Below are 14,713 nucleotides of genomic sequence, written 5' to 3'. Positions count from 1 at the left end.
TATGAATTCATTAAAAAATGCCATCATCTCTTTACATGTATATTTTAACACACTTGCAGGCATAATTTCATTGCAATAAGATAAAAATCGTAGAGAAGAGATGTCAGTATTCTCTCACTGTGGCAAACATATTAGTTGAATCAGAATCACAGACGTTAATGGAAGTAAGTCAGTTTTACTGTTGTTGTCCTTTAAAAGGTTAAATAATATAAATTAAAATAAGCTCATCAGCCACAAATCATTTTCAGACACAGCGTTTAAAAAAAAAAAATATTAAAGCAACAATGACAGCTGTGGCTAAAACATTTTTCCTCACTTTGCTTTTCAGGAAAGCTCTGTAAATAAAACTCCCATAGGATTTAGGTGTAACTTCTGTGTCGAAGTGCACCCCACCCTACGAGCCATCTGCAACCACCTTAGGAAGCATGTCCAGTATGGAGAAGTCAAAGAGGGACATGTCAAGGTAGGTGAAGCTGGATTTATTCTCAAGTTTATCTGATGCTGTTTTAAGATTTGTTTATTTCATTTGGAGACTAATTTAATACATTTAGACCAGACTGAAAAAGCTACTTGGATGACTTCTTGCTCCTTATTATTTATATAATATATGGAAAATGTTTGGGTATTATACATGCTTTGTAGGGAGCAATGCTAACTGTTCTCCCCCGGTTTCACTCTTTGTGCTAAGCTAAGCGAACCGGCAACTGACATACACACAGAGAGACGTGAGAGTTGATCTTCTGATGTAACTCTCACCAAGAAAACAAATGTTCCAAGACTGTGAACCTACTTCTTTACTAAATGGTGCACATAGCAAAAGTACACGATGCATTATTTACTACCATTTTAACATTAACTGTACTTGATGGACCAGCTTTGTCCGTCCCCAGTGTTTTGGTTTTGTAATCTTCCTTTCTTCCTCCCAGCTCTGCAGTGATCTGTTTCACTGGACTTGGGTTCTGTTTCCCATTTTGTTTATTACTGATGAAGGCTTCTGGGTAGACAGTCTGTCAGCTTCCCCCAGAGAAAACAAGCAAGGCTGTCCCATTGCAGAGCATGGAGGGGAGGAGTGGAGGACAGCGTGGTGAGCCATAACTTTTAGGGCAGCGGCGGGTAACCATTCAAACATTAGTATTCCACTGATGTTGCCAGTGAGGGGAACAGGCCTCACATTGGATCCTGAGGGGAACAGGATCCATGCCTCACCCAAACTGAGGCCTGTCCTTCCGTGAGACGCTCAGTCTGTCTTTTATATATTTGAGATGAGGGAGTCTGAGGACACCGACGGGGATACAGTTAGGAAGTACTGACTTTACTGAGATCAACTTGAACTAGAAGTGTTTTTATTTTTAGGTATATTCAGTAATTAAATGTGTGGTTCCATGTCAGGGTGACACACAGGATTATGAGTTACCTGCAAGCCTTCATGGCCTACAGTACAATGCTCATGACTATGCACGTTCTCTCCACCACCTAGAAACTGTACTGTAATTTTTACACATTGCGGAGGGAAACTATACATTTTTCATTGTATAACATCACAAAGTTTCAGTTCTAGAGATGCAGTGGCTTCTGATTGATGACAGTTGAATGAAGAACAGGCTGACAGTGCATTCGGGGTAGGCTGGATTGCCTGTGTATGCCACATCTTATTTATGGCTACATGAAGTGCAGGGTCAGGTCCTTCCACAGAAGATGAGCTTCCTCAAGGCGATAAAAAAAGCCATGGTGATGGTCTGCTTGAGACGTCTGTAGAAGCTGATGATGACGTTTTGTTTTACAAGTTGTTCTTGTTGGTATTGTTAGGTAATGTGCAAAAAGGGAAAGGTGCTCTGTTGCAGTTCGTTATCTTTTTTTTTTTAGCAAGATTAGTTCTGTATTTTCGTAATTGTTTTCTTAGTTAGCATAATCAGCGAATAATGAAACAGGTCTAACAGCCACACACACACACACACACACAATGTTAGTGCCTAATCACTAACACTTTTGTACATTTGTCATTTTTCTTGAGAAATATGCGTCTGAGGAAGATTTAACAAGATAGGGTTGGACTTAAATTTCCTGTCATACTGCATTTATATAGTGCAATCAACTCAATATGAACTGACTAATACGCTTTCAGGTCAAGGTTGGAGTTGGCCTAAGGTTGCTGTTGAGGCTTGCCTATGCTGAACCTGAATCAGCCGTGCTTTTTTTCCCCCCTCACTTTCATTTTCCCCTCATACAGGCTTGCACTGCAGCCTGGAGTATTTCGGACTAGCATTTAGGCTGTTTCAAATGCGTAGAAAGGCTTTCATGTCAGTCATTGCCCCACATTTTTATCATTCAAAAGTCAGAGGATTTAATAAGCTACAATATGGTGGATGACTGAAAGTCAGAGGAACAGAGTCAGAGTTCAACTATGACTTAAATTTGACCATTTTGTGCTGTAAAGGAGGGTAAAAACTCAAGGTGTTAAACGGCGCTTAACTATTTCCTTTAATTCATTATCTTGATGTGTCTGTTCTTTTGAAAAGCATGGAGGTGCCAAACTAAGTGACACTTCAGTTTCACTTACAGCTGTTTCGGTCACTTAATCTTGATCTTTCTTTATTTATCGCAATGTTGTGCATCTGCATAGCTTATTGCATAAGTAAAGGAAGATAAAACAAACATGCACAGAAGCTTTCTGAACATTTTCTCCTCCTCTTTTACAGCAGGAAGTCAGCGAGGTCCCCCTGACTCTGCCTTCTGAGAGCCTAACCAATGGCAACTTGGAGGGGGATGAAGCAGCTGAAGTCGACGGCCTCGAGGGACCTGCAACTGCAACAATGGGCCCACCCTTGGTTTCCACAGCTTCTGGTGGTGTTGCTGTTGCCACGGAGATGCTGGATCCAGAAATGGATGCTGTTGAAGGAAGGGCAGCAGCACTCGTGGCTGCAGCGAGGGCCGTGGTGTCAGAGGGCCAGCTCAAGCAGCGCTTAGAAGCAGGGGGTCACCCATGTGCCCAGTGCAACCGTGTCTTCATGTCCATGCAGGGACTCAGGTCCCATGAGAGGAGTCACTCAGCCATGGCACTGTTTAGCAGAGAGGACAAATATAGCTGCCAGTACTGCCAGTTTGTCTCTCCCTTCAGACACAAGTAAGTAGGGATGATTAGGTTAAATGTGTTATAGTCCCTGAATACAGGAAGGTACCATATATAAGTACATTAGAGTAAACATTGCTCAAGGCACACTGGTATAGTTTTTACCATTCTTAAAGTGTTTATTGTCTGATCTTTTATTGCACTTTCCATTTTTGCTTTCCTGAAAAGTTGGTTCAGGCTCCAATATTTAACATTTGGTTCCTGGGCTACTTGGTGACACCTGTGTTTACTGATGACATCAGCAAGTATGGTTGAATTACTAAAGTAAACACTCACTGAGCCGCTACTTTTTCAAACGACCTTGTGTTTTTATGATGCAGCTTAACAAATACATGCATCATTTCCTTTAATCCACCTTGCATGGAAAGGCAATTCATTTCATGCGCAGGAATGATGGACACAAACTGTTAGAGAGGTAATTATATACACTAAGTGGCTCTTTGAGGCTCGTGATGTTTCTCTTTCTGTCAGATTAGTTTCCATTTTGAGAGAGTGTGACTTTGTGGACACTTGAACCAGTATCGTCTAGCGGTACTGCAGAGCAAGTAAATTGTTTTCAGCAATAAATCTGTACAATTCCACCCTTACATGTGCAAGATGTAGCTATGCTTGCACTACGGTATATTTTAAACTTTCACCCCTACATACCTTACCAATCTCACACCAGCTGTTCTACAAATCTACTGGATGTTAAACTCATTTTGTACAGAGCACAATTTTACACCGTCTTCTGTTTACCCTTTCACAATCCTTTGAATCTTCGATCTTCCCCAAGATTTCCTGCCTCCTAGGAGAGCAAGACAAACATTACAGCGAGACAGACATTTTGGTAGTGTGATTTGTTTTATCCATCACAGAGACGCCGAGCAAGAGAGAAAGAGAGAGTCCTCATCTCCTCTGAGCTCCCAGGTGTAATCCCTCTGTACTGTATGTGTCCTGACCCAGAAAGAAGCCGCATTCCCATGCCACCTAGGAGGCTGGCATTAAAAACACAGCCATCATCCCCACAGGCACTCACACACTCATTCCCACCAGGGGATTGTGGGTAGATGAGTTCACCCCATGGCTCCTTGTTCTGTAGTCATTGGAAATGTGCGGCTGTTGTTTGTGAAGTAAACAGAATCGAGCACTTTAGATGCTGCTGAAAAACCCTGTTGTTGAAACCATCAAAGTGGGTGCAGCAGAGAAGTGTCTCTCTCTCTTTCCTCTACTCTATCCGTGTCCCTTTCTCTCTGTATCTGTCATCCTTCTCTCCTCATTTCATCTGTTTTTCTTTTATCCCCTTATCTCATATGCTCCTGTCTGTTTTTCTGTGTTTTGTCTCTCAGCCTGGACAGACATGTGCAGTCGCACCATGGGCACCACAAGCCCTTCAAGTGCAAGCTCTGCCCCTTTAAATCTTCCTACGCAAGTCGCTTGAAGAGCCACCTGCATAAGGCACACACAGGTAAAAAGAGACACACAGACACATACATTAAATCACACCTTGCAGCTGTATCCATGACTAACAAGGTGTTCCCGGGGCAGAATAGCAGCCTCATGTTTACCACCTTCCGCATAACGATGCTGTGCTTGATTTAGCTTATGCAGCACAATGCAACCGATGGATTAACTCAAGGAGCGGCTTCGCAATTCACTAGCTACATTAGACACACCTAATTAAGCACATCCAAAATAATTCCAATTTTAGTACAAATAGCCTGGATAAATATGAATACTGTTAATACTGTCTGTTTGGGAATATTGGGAAAAATCCCAGTATGTTACAAAGGGGAAGACATACTGGTGTTTATTGTTAGATATGAGTCTCTGCCTGTGATCGTTTTTGTTTTTGTTTTTGAGGGAGCCAGACAGCAGACATTGATCCAAAGACAAAGACATACAAGCAAATGCTAAACAGATCCACCTGAGCAATCAATACATGGGCAAAAGCAACAATCTTAAAACTAGAAAGGCCAATTTTCAAATGACATTTGAGTGCTTTCAACTGTCTGATTGGAACGAACAAGAAGCAGGAATAAGAGTTAACAATTGCTGTGGATAATTGGCACAAACCAATTTTGAGTTGCAATTATTTTATTTATTTATTGTTTCAAAAGTGGAGTTTGGTGATTTGTTGATTCTTGTTTTTGTTGTTGTAGTTGTTGCACAGAATATCAGCATTTAATTTCATCGCAGTGGCTCAGTCCACCTACAGGGAAAAAATACTTGACTGATGGACTGATGCATCCACACCTAGGAGCTGTCTTATTCTAGACAACATGTTCAGCACCAGAAACAGTTCAATAAGGATGTGGTTTCCTTATTAAACCATTTCTGGTAAGGCCAGGTTACAGTCAGATCAGATCCGGTTGTTGTGGCTCCACTCTTCAGGATGCTTTTCATTTCTACGCAAATATGTTTAACAGAAACAGGAGCAAGAAAAAACCTTACTAACACAGTAACCAAAACAGCATTAGTACAGTTAAGCGGTTTGTGCATATGTCTGATTTTTAATTAAATTATTTGAAACTTTGGTAAACGATGCAGCTCAACAGTTTTCCCATTCAAATTACACTAATTAGTCCAAGGGGAGAGATCAGAGTGAGTACTAGGTGACATAGGTGTTGCAGCTTAGCTCAGAGGGGAGTAGTTTTGTTTGTGGTGGAGAATATTTTTGTTATATTATATGTATATGTTGACCTATGATTCTTTTTCCTTATTCAGGTGAGCAGCACACATATAAGTGTTTGTCGTGCCCCTTCTCCTCCATGACCATCAGCCTGCTGAAGGAGCACTCTCTCAGAGACCACGGTGAGGCTCTGACCCTCCCCAAACTCCGAGCTGCTACACAGGGTGCTCACAGCGTCCTCAGGCCGTCCCGGCCGACCAGTAACACAGAGCTCACAGAGACTCCCTTGGCCCCAGATGGTATGAGATCATATGTAATATTATTTTAATATAAGATCAAATGATAATTGTTATCAGGCCTAATGCTGAAGGTCTCAACTGAGTTTTGAAGTAGCAGGAAAAAATGCTTATGATTCCAAAAACCTGAATTATTGAGTTTCTTCACTATTAAAGTAATTTAGTGTTAGGTGCCAGAGCTGAGGCTCTATAACATCTTAGAAAATAGTACAAATGTGCATTATAATTTCCCATAGCCCAGAAGAGGTGGACAAATACAACACTGTACAAGTGTACCTAATAAAGTGGCCAATAAAGTGTCTGTATTTACCATATATTTGAGGATTTAGGCATTGGACTGCTCAGATTCGACTGCCAAAGTCTTCTGATTATGACAACCTACTTTAAAGAATGTGTTCAGTTAAAGAGGCACCTCCTTCACTTTGGTGAAGGTTGGGGTAGCAGCTTGATGTCATGTTTTAGGTGTTTTAGTCACTGTGCAGCCGCTGCCTTAGCTTGCAGACTGTTCTTGGCAGCAGCTGTCACCTTGCTGCTGGAGCTGTGGAATCTTCCCTGGAGCTGAAGCAGGGGCAGCGTTCCTCAATGCACCAACCATTACGGTCAGCTGTGCCCTACCAAGACAAATGAAGCATTGGAAAAAGAGCAGAGCTGACATATTGAATGTTTCTCGACTGTGCCAAAGTAGCTACCTTCGGTTGAATGTCTAAAAATTGGAGGTTTGCAGTGGAATAGAGAGTGTGCTTTTACCATTCGATTGCTTCTCATTAGCAGGGCTGGTTACACGCTGAAATTGTTTTGAATGTAGCTGGAGCAGGTTTTTTTTAAGTTACACCTGCACCTGCCTAGAGCTATCCAACCCTATCCTCACTTTTTAATTCTGCTTTTATCCTTACAATAAAATAAGCTTTCCCCCTCTCCCTCTGTCTTCTTCAACTTCTCATAGAAGAACCCAAACTGTCATTTATGCCATGTAATAGACAGTTTTGGTCCTTAATCCATTCAAGAAGCTATCTCATCTCCATATATCTCCACAATGCAGAGGATATTAAAAGCATGAATCAACTGTGGCATTGTTGAATGTGTAAGCATTCCTCTCCCGCTCCTGCTAAAGTGAGAAATTGGTTCTCAAACATTTTATAAGGTAGATGTTAAAAGAAAAGTTTTGTTTCTGCCATGCTTCCTCATAGTCTGAGTGCTACAGTAAATGAAGCATTTTTCACACGGATAGAAATTCTATTAGTGTCACTATGGTTTATTTATTGATGTGGAGAATTCTTAAACTAGGACAAGGAGATGAGCTTACGTACTGATCTTATAGAGTCTTGAGAAAGGGAACTAAGAGGGAAAGAGGTGGGAGACGAATGATGGCAGTGACAGTTACACTTCTTTATCTTTGAGGAGGGGGGAGTCAATTTAATTTGAGCCCAACTTGATTCCCAATAGGAAGTACATACACCTTGAGTAAGTGTATTTAGACGCCTTCCACCACTGATCAACAAACCGGAAAGGTCATACACAATAATACATTTGGTGTTTTATCTCCAGTATCTTAAATAATGTTTTCCAAAATGTTTCTGTCTCAGACCCATCATACATGGAGCCAGCAGATGTTCGTCAACAGCTTAGTCAGTACCAGTTGGCCTCGCGCAGTCAAATATCTTCCAGCTCAACACCTGGTGGCTCAACGATGGCGGACAATCGACCAGACGGCGTCCTCACTTGTGAGTTCTGTGAATTCAGCTCTGGATACATGCAGAGCCTGCGCCGGCACTACAGAGACCGCCACGGTGGCAAGAAGCTCTTCAAGTGCAAAGATTGTTCTTTTTTCACCTGCTACAAGTAAGGAGAGACTTCACCTTTGCAGAGAACATAACTTATGGTTATACTTAATTATAAACTGTTTATTTGAGTGTAGAAACTGCAAACAAAATAGTATTAACTTCCCATATATCACACACTCAGTGGGGTACTCACACATGTACCAACACTATTCAGATTTGGCTGTTATAATGATCCCTCTTTGTGTGTGTGTCTCTCTCTCTCAGGAATACCTTCAACATGCATGTGGAGGCCGGTCACAACAACAATGCACCTGAGGACCTCCCTAAAGACCTGCGCTGCCCTCTCTGCCTTTACCACACCAAACACAGGAGCAATATGATTGACCACATTGTCCTGCACAGAGGTAACAACTACTCGTGGAGTATTTCTTGTTTTACGTACAGTGACTTCCTGGGTGGAAGAAATTGTCTGTCACATAATTATATTTAATTGCAGCTTCTAATTATTACACTTAAGCCTCACACTGCACATTAGACAGACAGGATATGTGATGCAGATTTTGTACCTTTGGACAGAGTCAGGCTAGCTTCTTCCCCTGGTTTCAATCTTCATGCTAAACTAAGCTTCAGTTCGTGTTTACCGTGCAGACAAGTCTTGTGTTTCCAGGAACACACTTAAAAGCAAGCACAGATGAATGGAACTGCTCTGATCTGTCGATTTGAGTGTTGGGGTTGTTTTTATATGAGACTGGCCTCAGTTATCTAGAGGAAGTGTTTGTGTTGAAACTGAGAAAATGACAAAACCACCTATAGGTAACAGCCACAATGATTACTTTTTTCCTGGTGCGTGTGCTCGTGTGTGTGACTGATGTCATTTGATACCACTTCTGCTCAGCCTCTACTCCTTCCCGTCATTACCTCTCAGTGTTCTTTCCCCCCATCCTGTGCTCTACCCTTATTTCCCCTCCCTTTCCGCCAACCTGTTTATCCTCATCACACTCTGCTCTTCCTCCACCAGAGGAGCGCGTGGCTCCATTGGAGGTGAGCCGCTCCAAACTGTCACGCCACCTTGAGGGCCTGGTGTTCCGTTGCCACAAATGCACCTTCACATGCTCCAGTGACCAGGCCCTGCAGCTGCACCTACAGAAGCACGCCGAGATCAAGCCGTACCAGTGCCAGCTCTGCTATTATGACAGCAGTCAGCGGAGCCAGCTAGAGGAGCATCTCCGCCTTGAGCACAAGGTCAGCCTGAATGCAGCTATGATACACATGAAGTTTTGTTTAACTTTTGTAATTGCTTTCTACAGTATAGGTTAGAAAATAGGAAGAATATGGTCATTGCAATTGTGCACAGTGTCCTCAATATACAGATTACTGCGAGAGATGTTTACACACTCTGTAATTCCAAATGTGGTGTTTGCTGGTTCAATGGGAGGTAATAGTATATAGAGCTTTTCTACCTTGTTGGTACTTCAAGCCCTTTAAACTGCTTCTCATTCACCCATGCACACACACACACACACCATCAAAACAGATCTCATATCCTTAAAAAACATCTCCAAAACTGATTGAGTTCATGTTCAATGAATCAGGCTAGTAAAATGAGTTTTATCTGCTAAAAAATGGAAATCTTTTAGTATAGCAGCAAAGTAAGGGACCCTGCATGTCAGCAGTTTTATATCGTGTTTAATAGGATTTTTGCTGCTGGAACAACAGTAGCTGTTATCCAGTATACAGTAAGATGTTTATGGGATTTAACAACACAGGCAATTGTTTTGTTTATTTTGCTGGTTTAGGTTCACAAAAACTCATGTACATGCTGCTAGCTCTTTGCATAGAATGTTAGCTGATCAAATGATAAAACATTTGACAATAAACACTGTACAAATGTTGATTTAACCACTAAGCTACTCCTCTGTGACTACAACGCTGCAGCAGTTTCACCTTTCATTTTAAAAAGAGAAAATACTGTTAATTATTTCCATTTATTGTGCATGCGATATTATATTTTAAAACACGTTTAAGACAAACTTCAGTCAGTTGAGAAATGATGTGAAGATTGCAATGGACTGTACAACGGACCATAAAGTGAATCAGGTGCACTAATAGTTGTCTCCATAAACCCTTCGACCTTGACTTCATTCTATGGTTTCCTTGAATGTGACTATAAATAAATGTAATGACAGCATTTCTACAGAAGCTTCTAAAGCTAAAATTAAACTGTGCTGCACCTTGACAGATGAGGAGATAAAAATATATATGAGTGAAATTGTCACCGAATAATACAGTGGAATAAAATGAGTAGATGCCTTCATATCAGATTGCTTCAGAACATTCTAACCACATCCAGGGGATAAAAAAAGTTTCATTTTCCGCTATTGGTTACTTGTGCAAGGAGCCGAGTACCTCTACATTCATGATTATTATCATCATTTGGTGAAATTTCTAAGGTTTTTGGTAGATAAAGGTCAAAAAAAGGTCATCCACATGTAGCCATCATTTAGCATTTCTCTGACACCCCACGTTGTGGGTCCTACTTGCACATCAGGCAGAAAATTACATGTATTTTCTTGTCATTGGAATAAATGTATGCCTCTGTCCTGGCAAAACTTAAATTTCTATTGTAGACAGTCAGTCACGATATTTGTTAACAAGAAGAATGAGAGCGAGACAGACAGCTACAGATCCAGAGGACTGGAGGGACGTTTTCACTACTGGGAAATGGATTGCCGGAGTCTTTAGGGAATATGAGAAGAGGAGTTACTCAGAGTGTGATAGGTTGTTGTACAACAACAACAATGCATTCATTCATTCTATCTTTGTTAATATACTATTGTTTGGGGTTTTCTTACTCGTTATCATATGCTGCATTGTGCAGGTGCATCCAAAGTCTGCTAATCTATTTGATTTAATACTTTTTGGTTATATATATTTCAGCCAGACCATTTCTTTGCCTTAGATTATAACAGTAAATTTGTGTCCTAGTGAATAAACACAAACAGAAACATGCATCCGCTGTTACTAAAGTTAGAGAAAAATGGCAAACCAAAACAATAGTTAGCCTAAATGTATTTATGCTTTTATTACTATTTATTATAAATAAAGCAAGAAAAAAATTGAATTAAAAGGACATTGAACATTACACTTCTCAGAGTTATGTTATATCAAATGTATAAATATCTCCTGTCTCGGATCAGGTTATTCGAAACTTTGAGCTGATGGGTCGGGTCAACCTGGACCAACTGGAGATGATAAAGGAACAAGAGAGCAGTGCAGAGGAGGAAGAGGAGAGAGAAATCATGGAGATTGTAGTAGACGGAAAAGTATCTGCAGAGGAGGAGGATGAGGATGACAACGAAGGGATGGATGTTATGGAGGAAATCGCGGAGGAACACAGAGAGGTGGATGATGAGGAGATGGAGGACAACATCAAAGAAGAAGAGGAGGAGGAAGAAGAGGAAGAAATAGAGGAGGAGGAGGAAGTCAAGGAGGTGCAGGAAGAAAAATCTGCCCAAGGTAACTACAGATCATTTTTGTCTCTCCAAGGACGATTTCCTTATTGTTATTCTGTTTCCTGTGTTTCTTTTTGCCTATAATTCACTGAAGGTACTACTACTACGTGTGGTTTGCTCGCTGCAGGAAACAGAAAAACTAACATCAAAAGTCTACAGAACATGAATTAACATTCATTTTGACACAGTCGTTGGTGTCGGCATTTAACATTACTGGATTCTTCCACTGACCAGTTATTTCAACTCTGTTTACCAGAGGTCCTTGCATCTCCAAACACCAGCAGCAGCAGCAGCAGTAGCAGCAGCTCTGGGCTGAGCAGTTCAGAGAAGCGCCTTCCCTGCGAGTTCTGTGGCCGCTGCTTCACCAACAGCACTGAGTGGGAACGGCATGTCCTTCGACACGGCATGTTAGTATTTGTTTCCTATTTTTCTTCTTTTTATCAATTGATGTATGTATAGCTCCAAGTACAGGTAGAAAAACTGTCTCTATCTCTGTCCGCTGTACTGAAGGGTTAGTTCTATGGTAGACAGTGGTGGTCTATCAGTGTTGGTGACAGGAACATCGTGACATCTACTGGATAGGGACCCATTTTCTCATAATACTTCCATGTTATCAGCTGTAGTTTGTGTTTAGTTCTTTATAGATGTTAAGATAAGCAACACTTAATCTAAGTAACACCTAGCAGAATCAATAGGCTTTCATTATTTTTTACTGTATTTGTTTGTTTGTACTGTATAAATTTTAGTGCTCTCTATCATTAGACCTTTTCATACAATGATAAATACCTATACATTTTATTTTTAGGACGGTTAACAACAGTCGGATGGACACCAGCACCACTTCAGCAACAGAGGCCTCAGCGTTATCTTCCACCGGCTCCTCTGTAGTGATGGACACAGGACTAGATCTGTCCAGCAACAGAAAAGAGGAGGAAAACCCTGCTGATCTATCACAGAGGAGTCAAAGCCAGTATATGGAAGACAAAGAAATGCTCGAGACCAAAAAGGATCAACAGTTTGGTTGAGCAGACTGTGGCCTCCTGGGATGTCGTGCTAGAAGATGATGACATTGGGTAGGCTCAGCACTATCAGAACTGAGCTGTATCTTAAGATAACAAATCAAAGGAAACAAAAGGATCGAAACTGACTTTTTATGAGTTGGCGCATCATTAGATTTTAGGTGTTACATATATAAGTATTAGGTTGTGCTTCATAAAACGGCTGAGCTCTTTTATTGGGCGGTCCCCTAGGACAGATCTTAATATATTGGTAACCAATAGTGAACAGAACTCTTTATTGCTGACATTCTGGTCAAATCTACAGTGAAAGATCCCACCTAAATAAAACTAAGCTATTTATAAAGAATGTTGTCCAAAATGAATATCTAAATTTAGCATTTTATTATTTGAAGCACCTTTTACACTCCCCCCACCCCCACGCTCATCCAAAAACCTGGGTAATGTAAATTTACCAAAAGGAAACAAACAAGAAACGAAAGCATTTACAACCGTGGCCCACTGTTGAACTACCTTTTCTTGTATCTTGCTAAAATTTAAGACTGTTTTCATCCAAGTCTCGTGTTAAATCTTTTTTTTTTTTTTTTCAGCAAGAGTCGCACCTTATTTTAGTAAAATCCTAAATAATTTTTTCTTTGTTCATATAAATACTGACAATGTCCCCAAATGTGTTTGTAGCAAATTGCTATATTTTAGGTCCCTCAATGTTATACTGCGTATAAGCCCTCAGCCTGTTGAACCCCTTTGCGTTTTGCATTAACATTATTTTATTGTCCAGCAATCACACTGAGAATTTGTGGAAATAATGGAATTAGTTTAAATGTCCTTTCCCCTGTAAGATCTCATGTTGTTTGTTATCTGTACCACAGTTAGCCTGTGCACTCAGCAGCTCAAATAACAACAGCAATATGTGTCATGACTGTACCCGTATGGTATAATCTCTGTTAGGGGTTAGTGTGAAACATCAGTAAAGGATTTGATAGTAGTGGCATCTTAATGAAGAGACAGATGTTACACTTGTCTTTTCAGTGCAGAACATAAGTGATTGGATGAATCACAGAATCCAGCCCTGTCCACATATTCTTCAGGAGGTTTACTTTAAATGTATCCAGAGGTGCACACCATATGGATCTTTATGAGATCTTCTAACTACTTGTCATCCTGTGCACGTTATATATGCTGGTTCACGGGATCAGGCTACATTATGTACAGACCAAGTGTCGACAACCACAGCTTTGTGCTGCAGCCAGAGCACAGTGCCTTAAAGTGCAGTTCCTCTAGTGGCCACTGTATTGCCTTAATCACTTAGAAAACTTTATTTAATTAACTAGAAAAACATCCAAGTTCTAGCTGAAAATATAAAACCAACTTTTATTCCCAAAAGAATTTAGAGTCAGGATAGCTGACTATCATTTACTTTAATATTACTTTAATATTTGCCTCAGTGGCAGTTTTGAGAGTCATTATTGAATTAAGATCAGATTAGATTGAACTTTACTGAACAAAGAGGTTTAAATCATTTGTTCAAACGAGATAAAATAATCTGTTTTCATCAACCTCAACCAGTAGTGGTAAAAGCTTTTGTTTAATTGCTAGGGTTTTGAGATATTTTGCTACCACCCTGATCCAACGGAAGTAAAAATAATTTAGTTAGTTATACAAGAAACGTTTAACAAATTAGAGCCATTTGCACTGGAATTGGTTTCTACCAGCTACATAGTCCTTGCTAGACTCCCCGCTGTGGATTCTACTTTTAGTATGAACTCCACAAATGAGATTTCATGCATTTTTGGAGCCATATTAGTTTAATTTACACGTGTCTCAGGCTCTCACAGTCATCTTTCGAGATCCAAATGACTGACAGGCTGGCTTGGAGTATTAAACTCATCTTTAGGCTACAAAATGCATCATCAGAAGGTTACGACCAAAGCCACACACACACGGCCATGTTTTCATTCAGTCTACAGTCCAGTTTTGACATGATGGCATACACTGATAAGACAAGTGTAAACAGGGCAAAAAGTCCCAAAACCACTGGTTCCAAACATATTTATATAGATAGAGACAGATAGTATATGTGCCACTGGGATTGTACTGTATAAAAGATTGAAGTTTTCTAAAGGTGTCGAATCCCCCAGCTTAAACCTCGTTCAATTCTCATCCTGTCATATCCTGCATTTATGTGCTTCTTTTAAGACTAAATTGTCTTGTTATTGTGGTTTATGGCAAAAGGCAGAGATAGTGTGTGTGTGTGTGTGTGTGTGTGTGTGTGTGCGTGTGTTGGAATTTGCTGCTTGAATGCCCTGAAGCCTTATAAGAAGTGAACAGCAATTAAGTCAATTTATGCCCAATTCCAATAAGACCAATAAG

The 14,713-nt window shown here is 40.5% G+C and overlaps 1 protein-coding gene across 4 annotated transcripts in view; it reads left to right on the top strand.

Moving 5' to 3' along the window:
* Nucleotides 1–13,383, top strand: part of znf462 (zinc finger protein 462) — a 39,863-nt gene extending 26,480 nt beyond the window's left edge. For 3 of the 4 annotated variants that reach the window (XM_026356637.1, XM_026356638.1, XM_026356639.1), the window contains exons 4-13: nucleotides 329–463; nucleotides 2,697–3,121; nucleotides 4,456–4,574; nucleotides 5,834–6,037; nucleotides 7,618–7,873; nucleotides 8,080–8,219; nucleotides 8,834–9,057; nucleotides 11,013–11,331; nucleotides 11,584–11,734; nucleotides 12,133–13,383. In XM_026356637.1, coding sequence (XP_026212422.1) covers nucleotides 329–463; nucleotides 2,697–3,121; nucleotides 4,456–4,574; nucleotides 5,834–6,037; nucleotides 7,618–7,873; nucleotides 8,080–8,219; nucleotides 8,834–9,057; nucleotides 11,013–11,331; nucleotides 11,584–11,734; nucleotides 12,133–12,352 — 2,193 coding nt within the window. In that variant the 3' untranslated portion in view covers nucleotides 12,353–13,383. The remainder of the gene's footprint in view (nucleotides 1–328; nucleotides 464–2,696; nucleotides 3,122–4,455; nucleotides 4,575–5,833; nucleotides 6,038–7,617; nucleotides 7,874–8,079; nucleotides 8,220–8,833; nucleotides 9,058–11,012; nucleotides 11,332–11,583; nucleotides 11,735–12,132) is intronic. The other variant, XM_026356640.1, reaches the window with a different exon arrangement.
* Nucleotides 13,384–14,713: the final 1,330 nt, after the last annotated feature.

The sequence above is a fragment of the Anabas testudineus genome, chromosome 12 (assembly GCF_900324465.2).
Source record: "Anabas testudineus chromosome 12, fAnaTes1.2, whole genome shotgun sequence".
Taxonomy (NCBI): domain Eukaryota; kingdom Metazoa; phylum Chordata; class Actinopteri; order Anabantiformes; family Anabantidae; genus Anabas; species Anabas testudineus.
The sequence above is the reverse complement of the archived record's forward strand: the minus strand, read 5'-3'. Positions and strand labels throughout refer to the sequence as shown.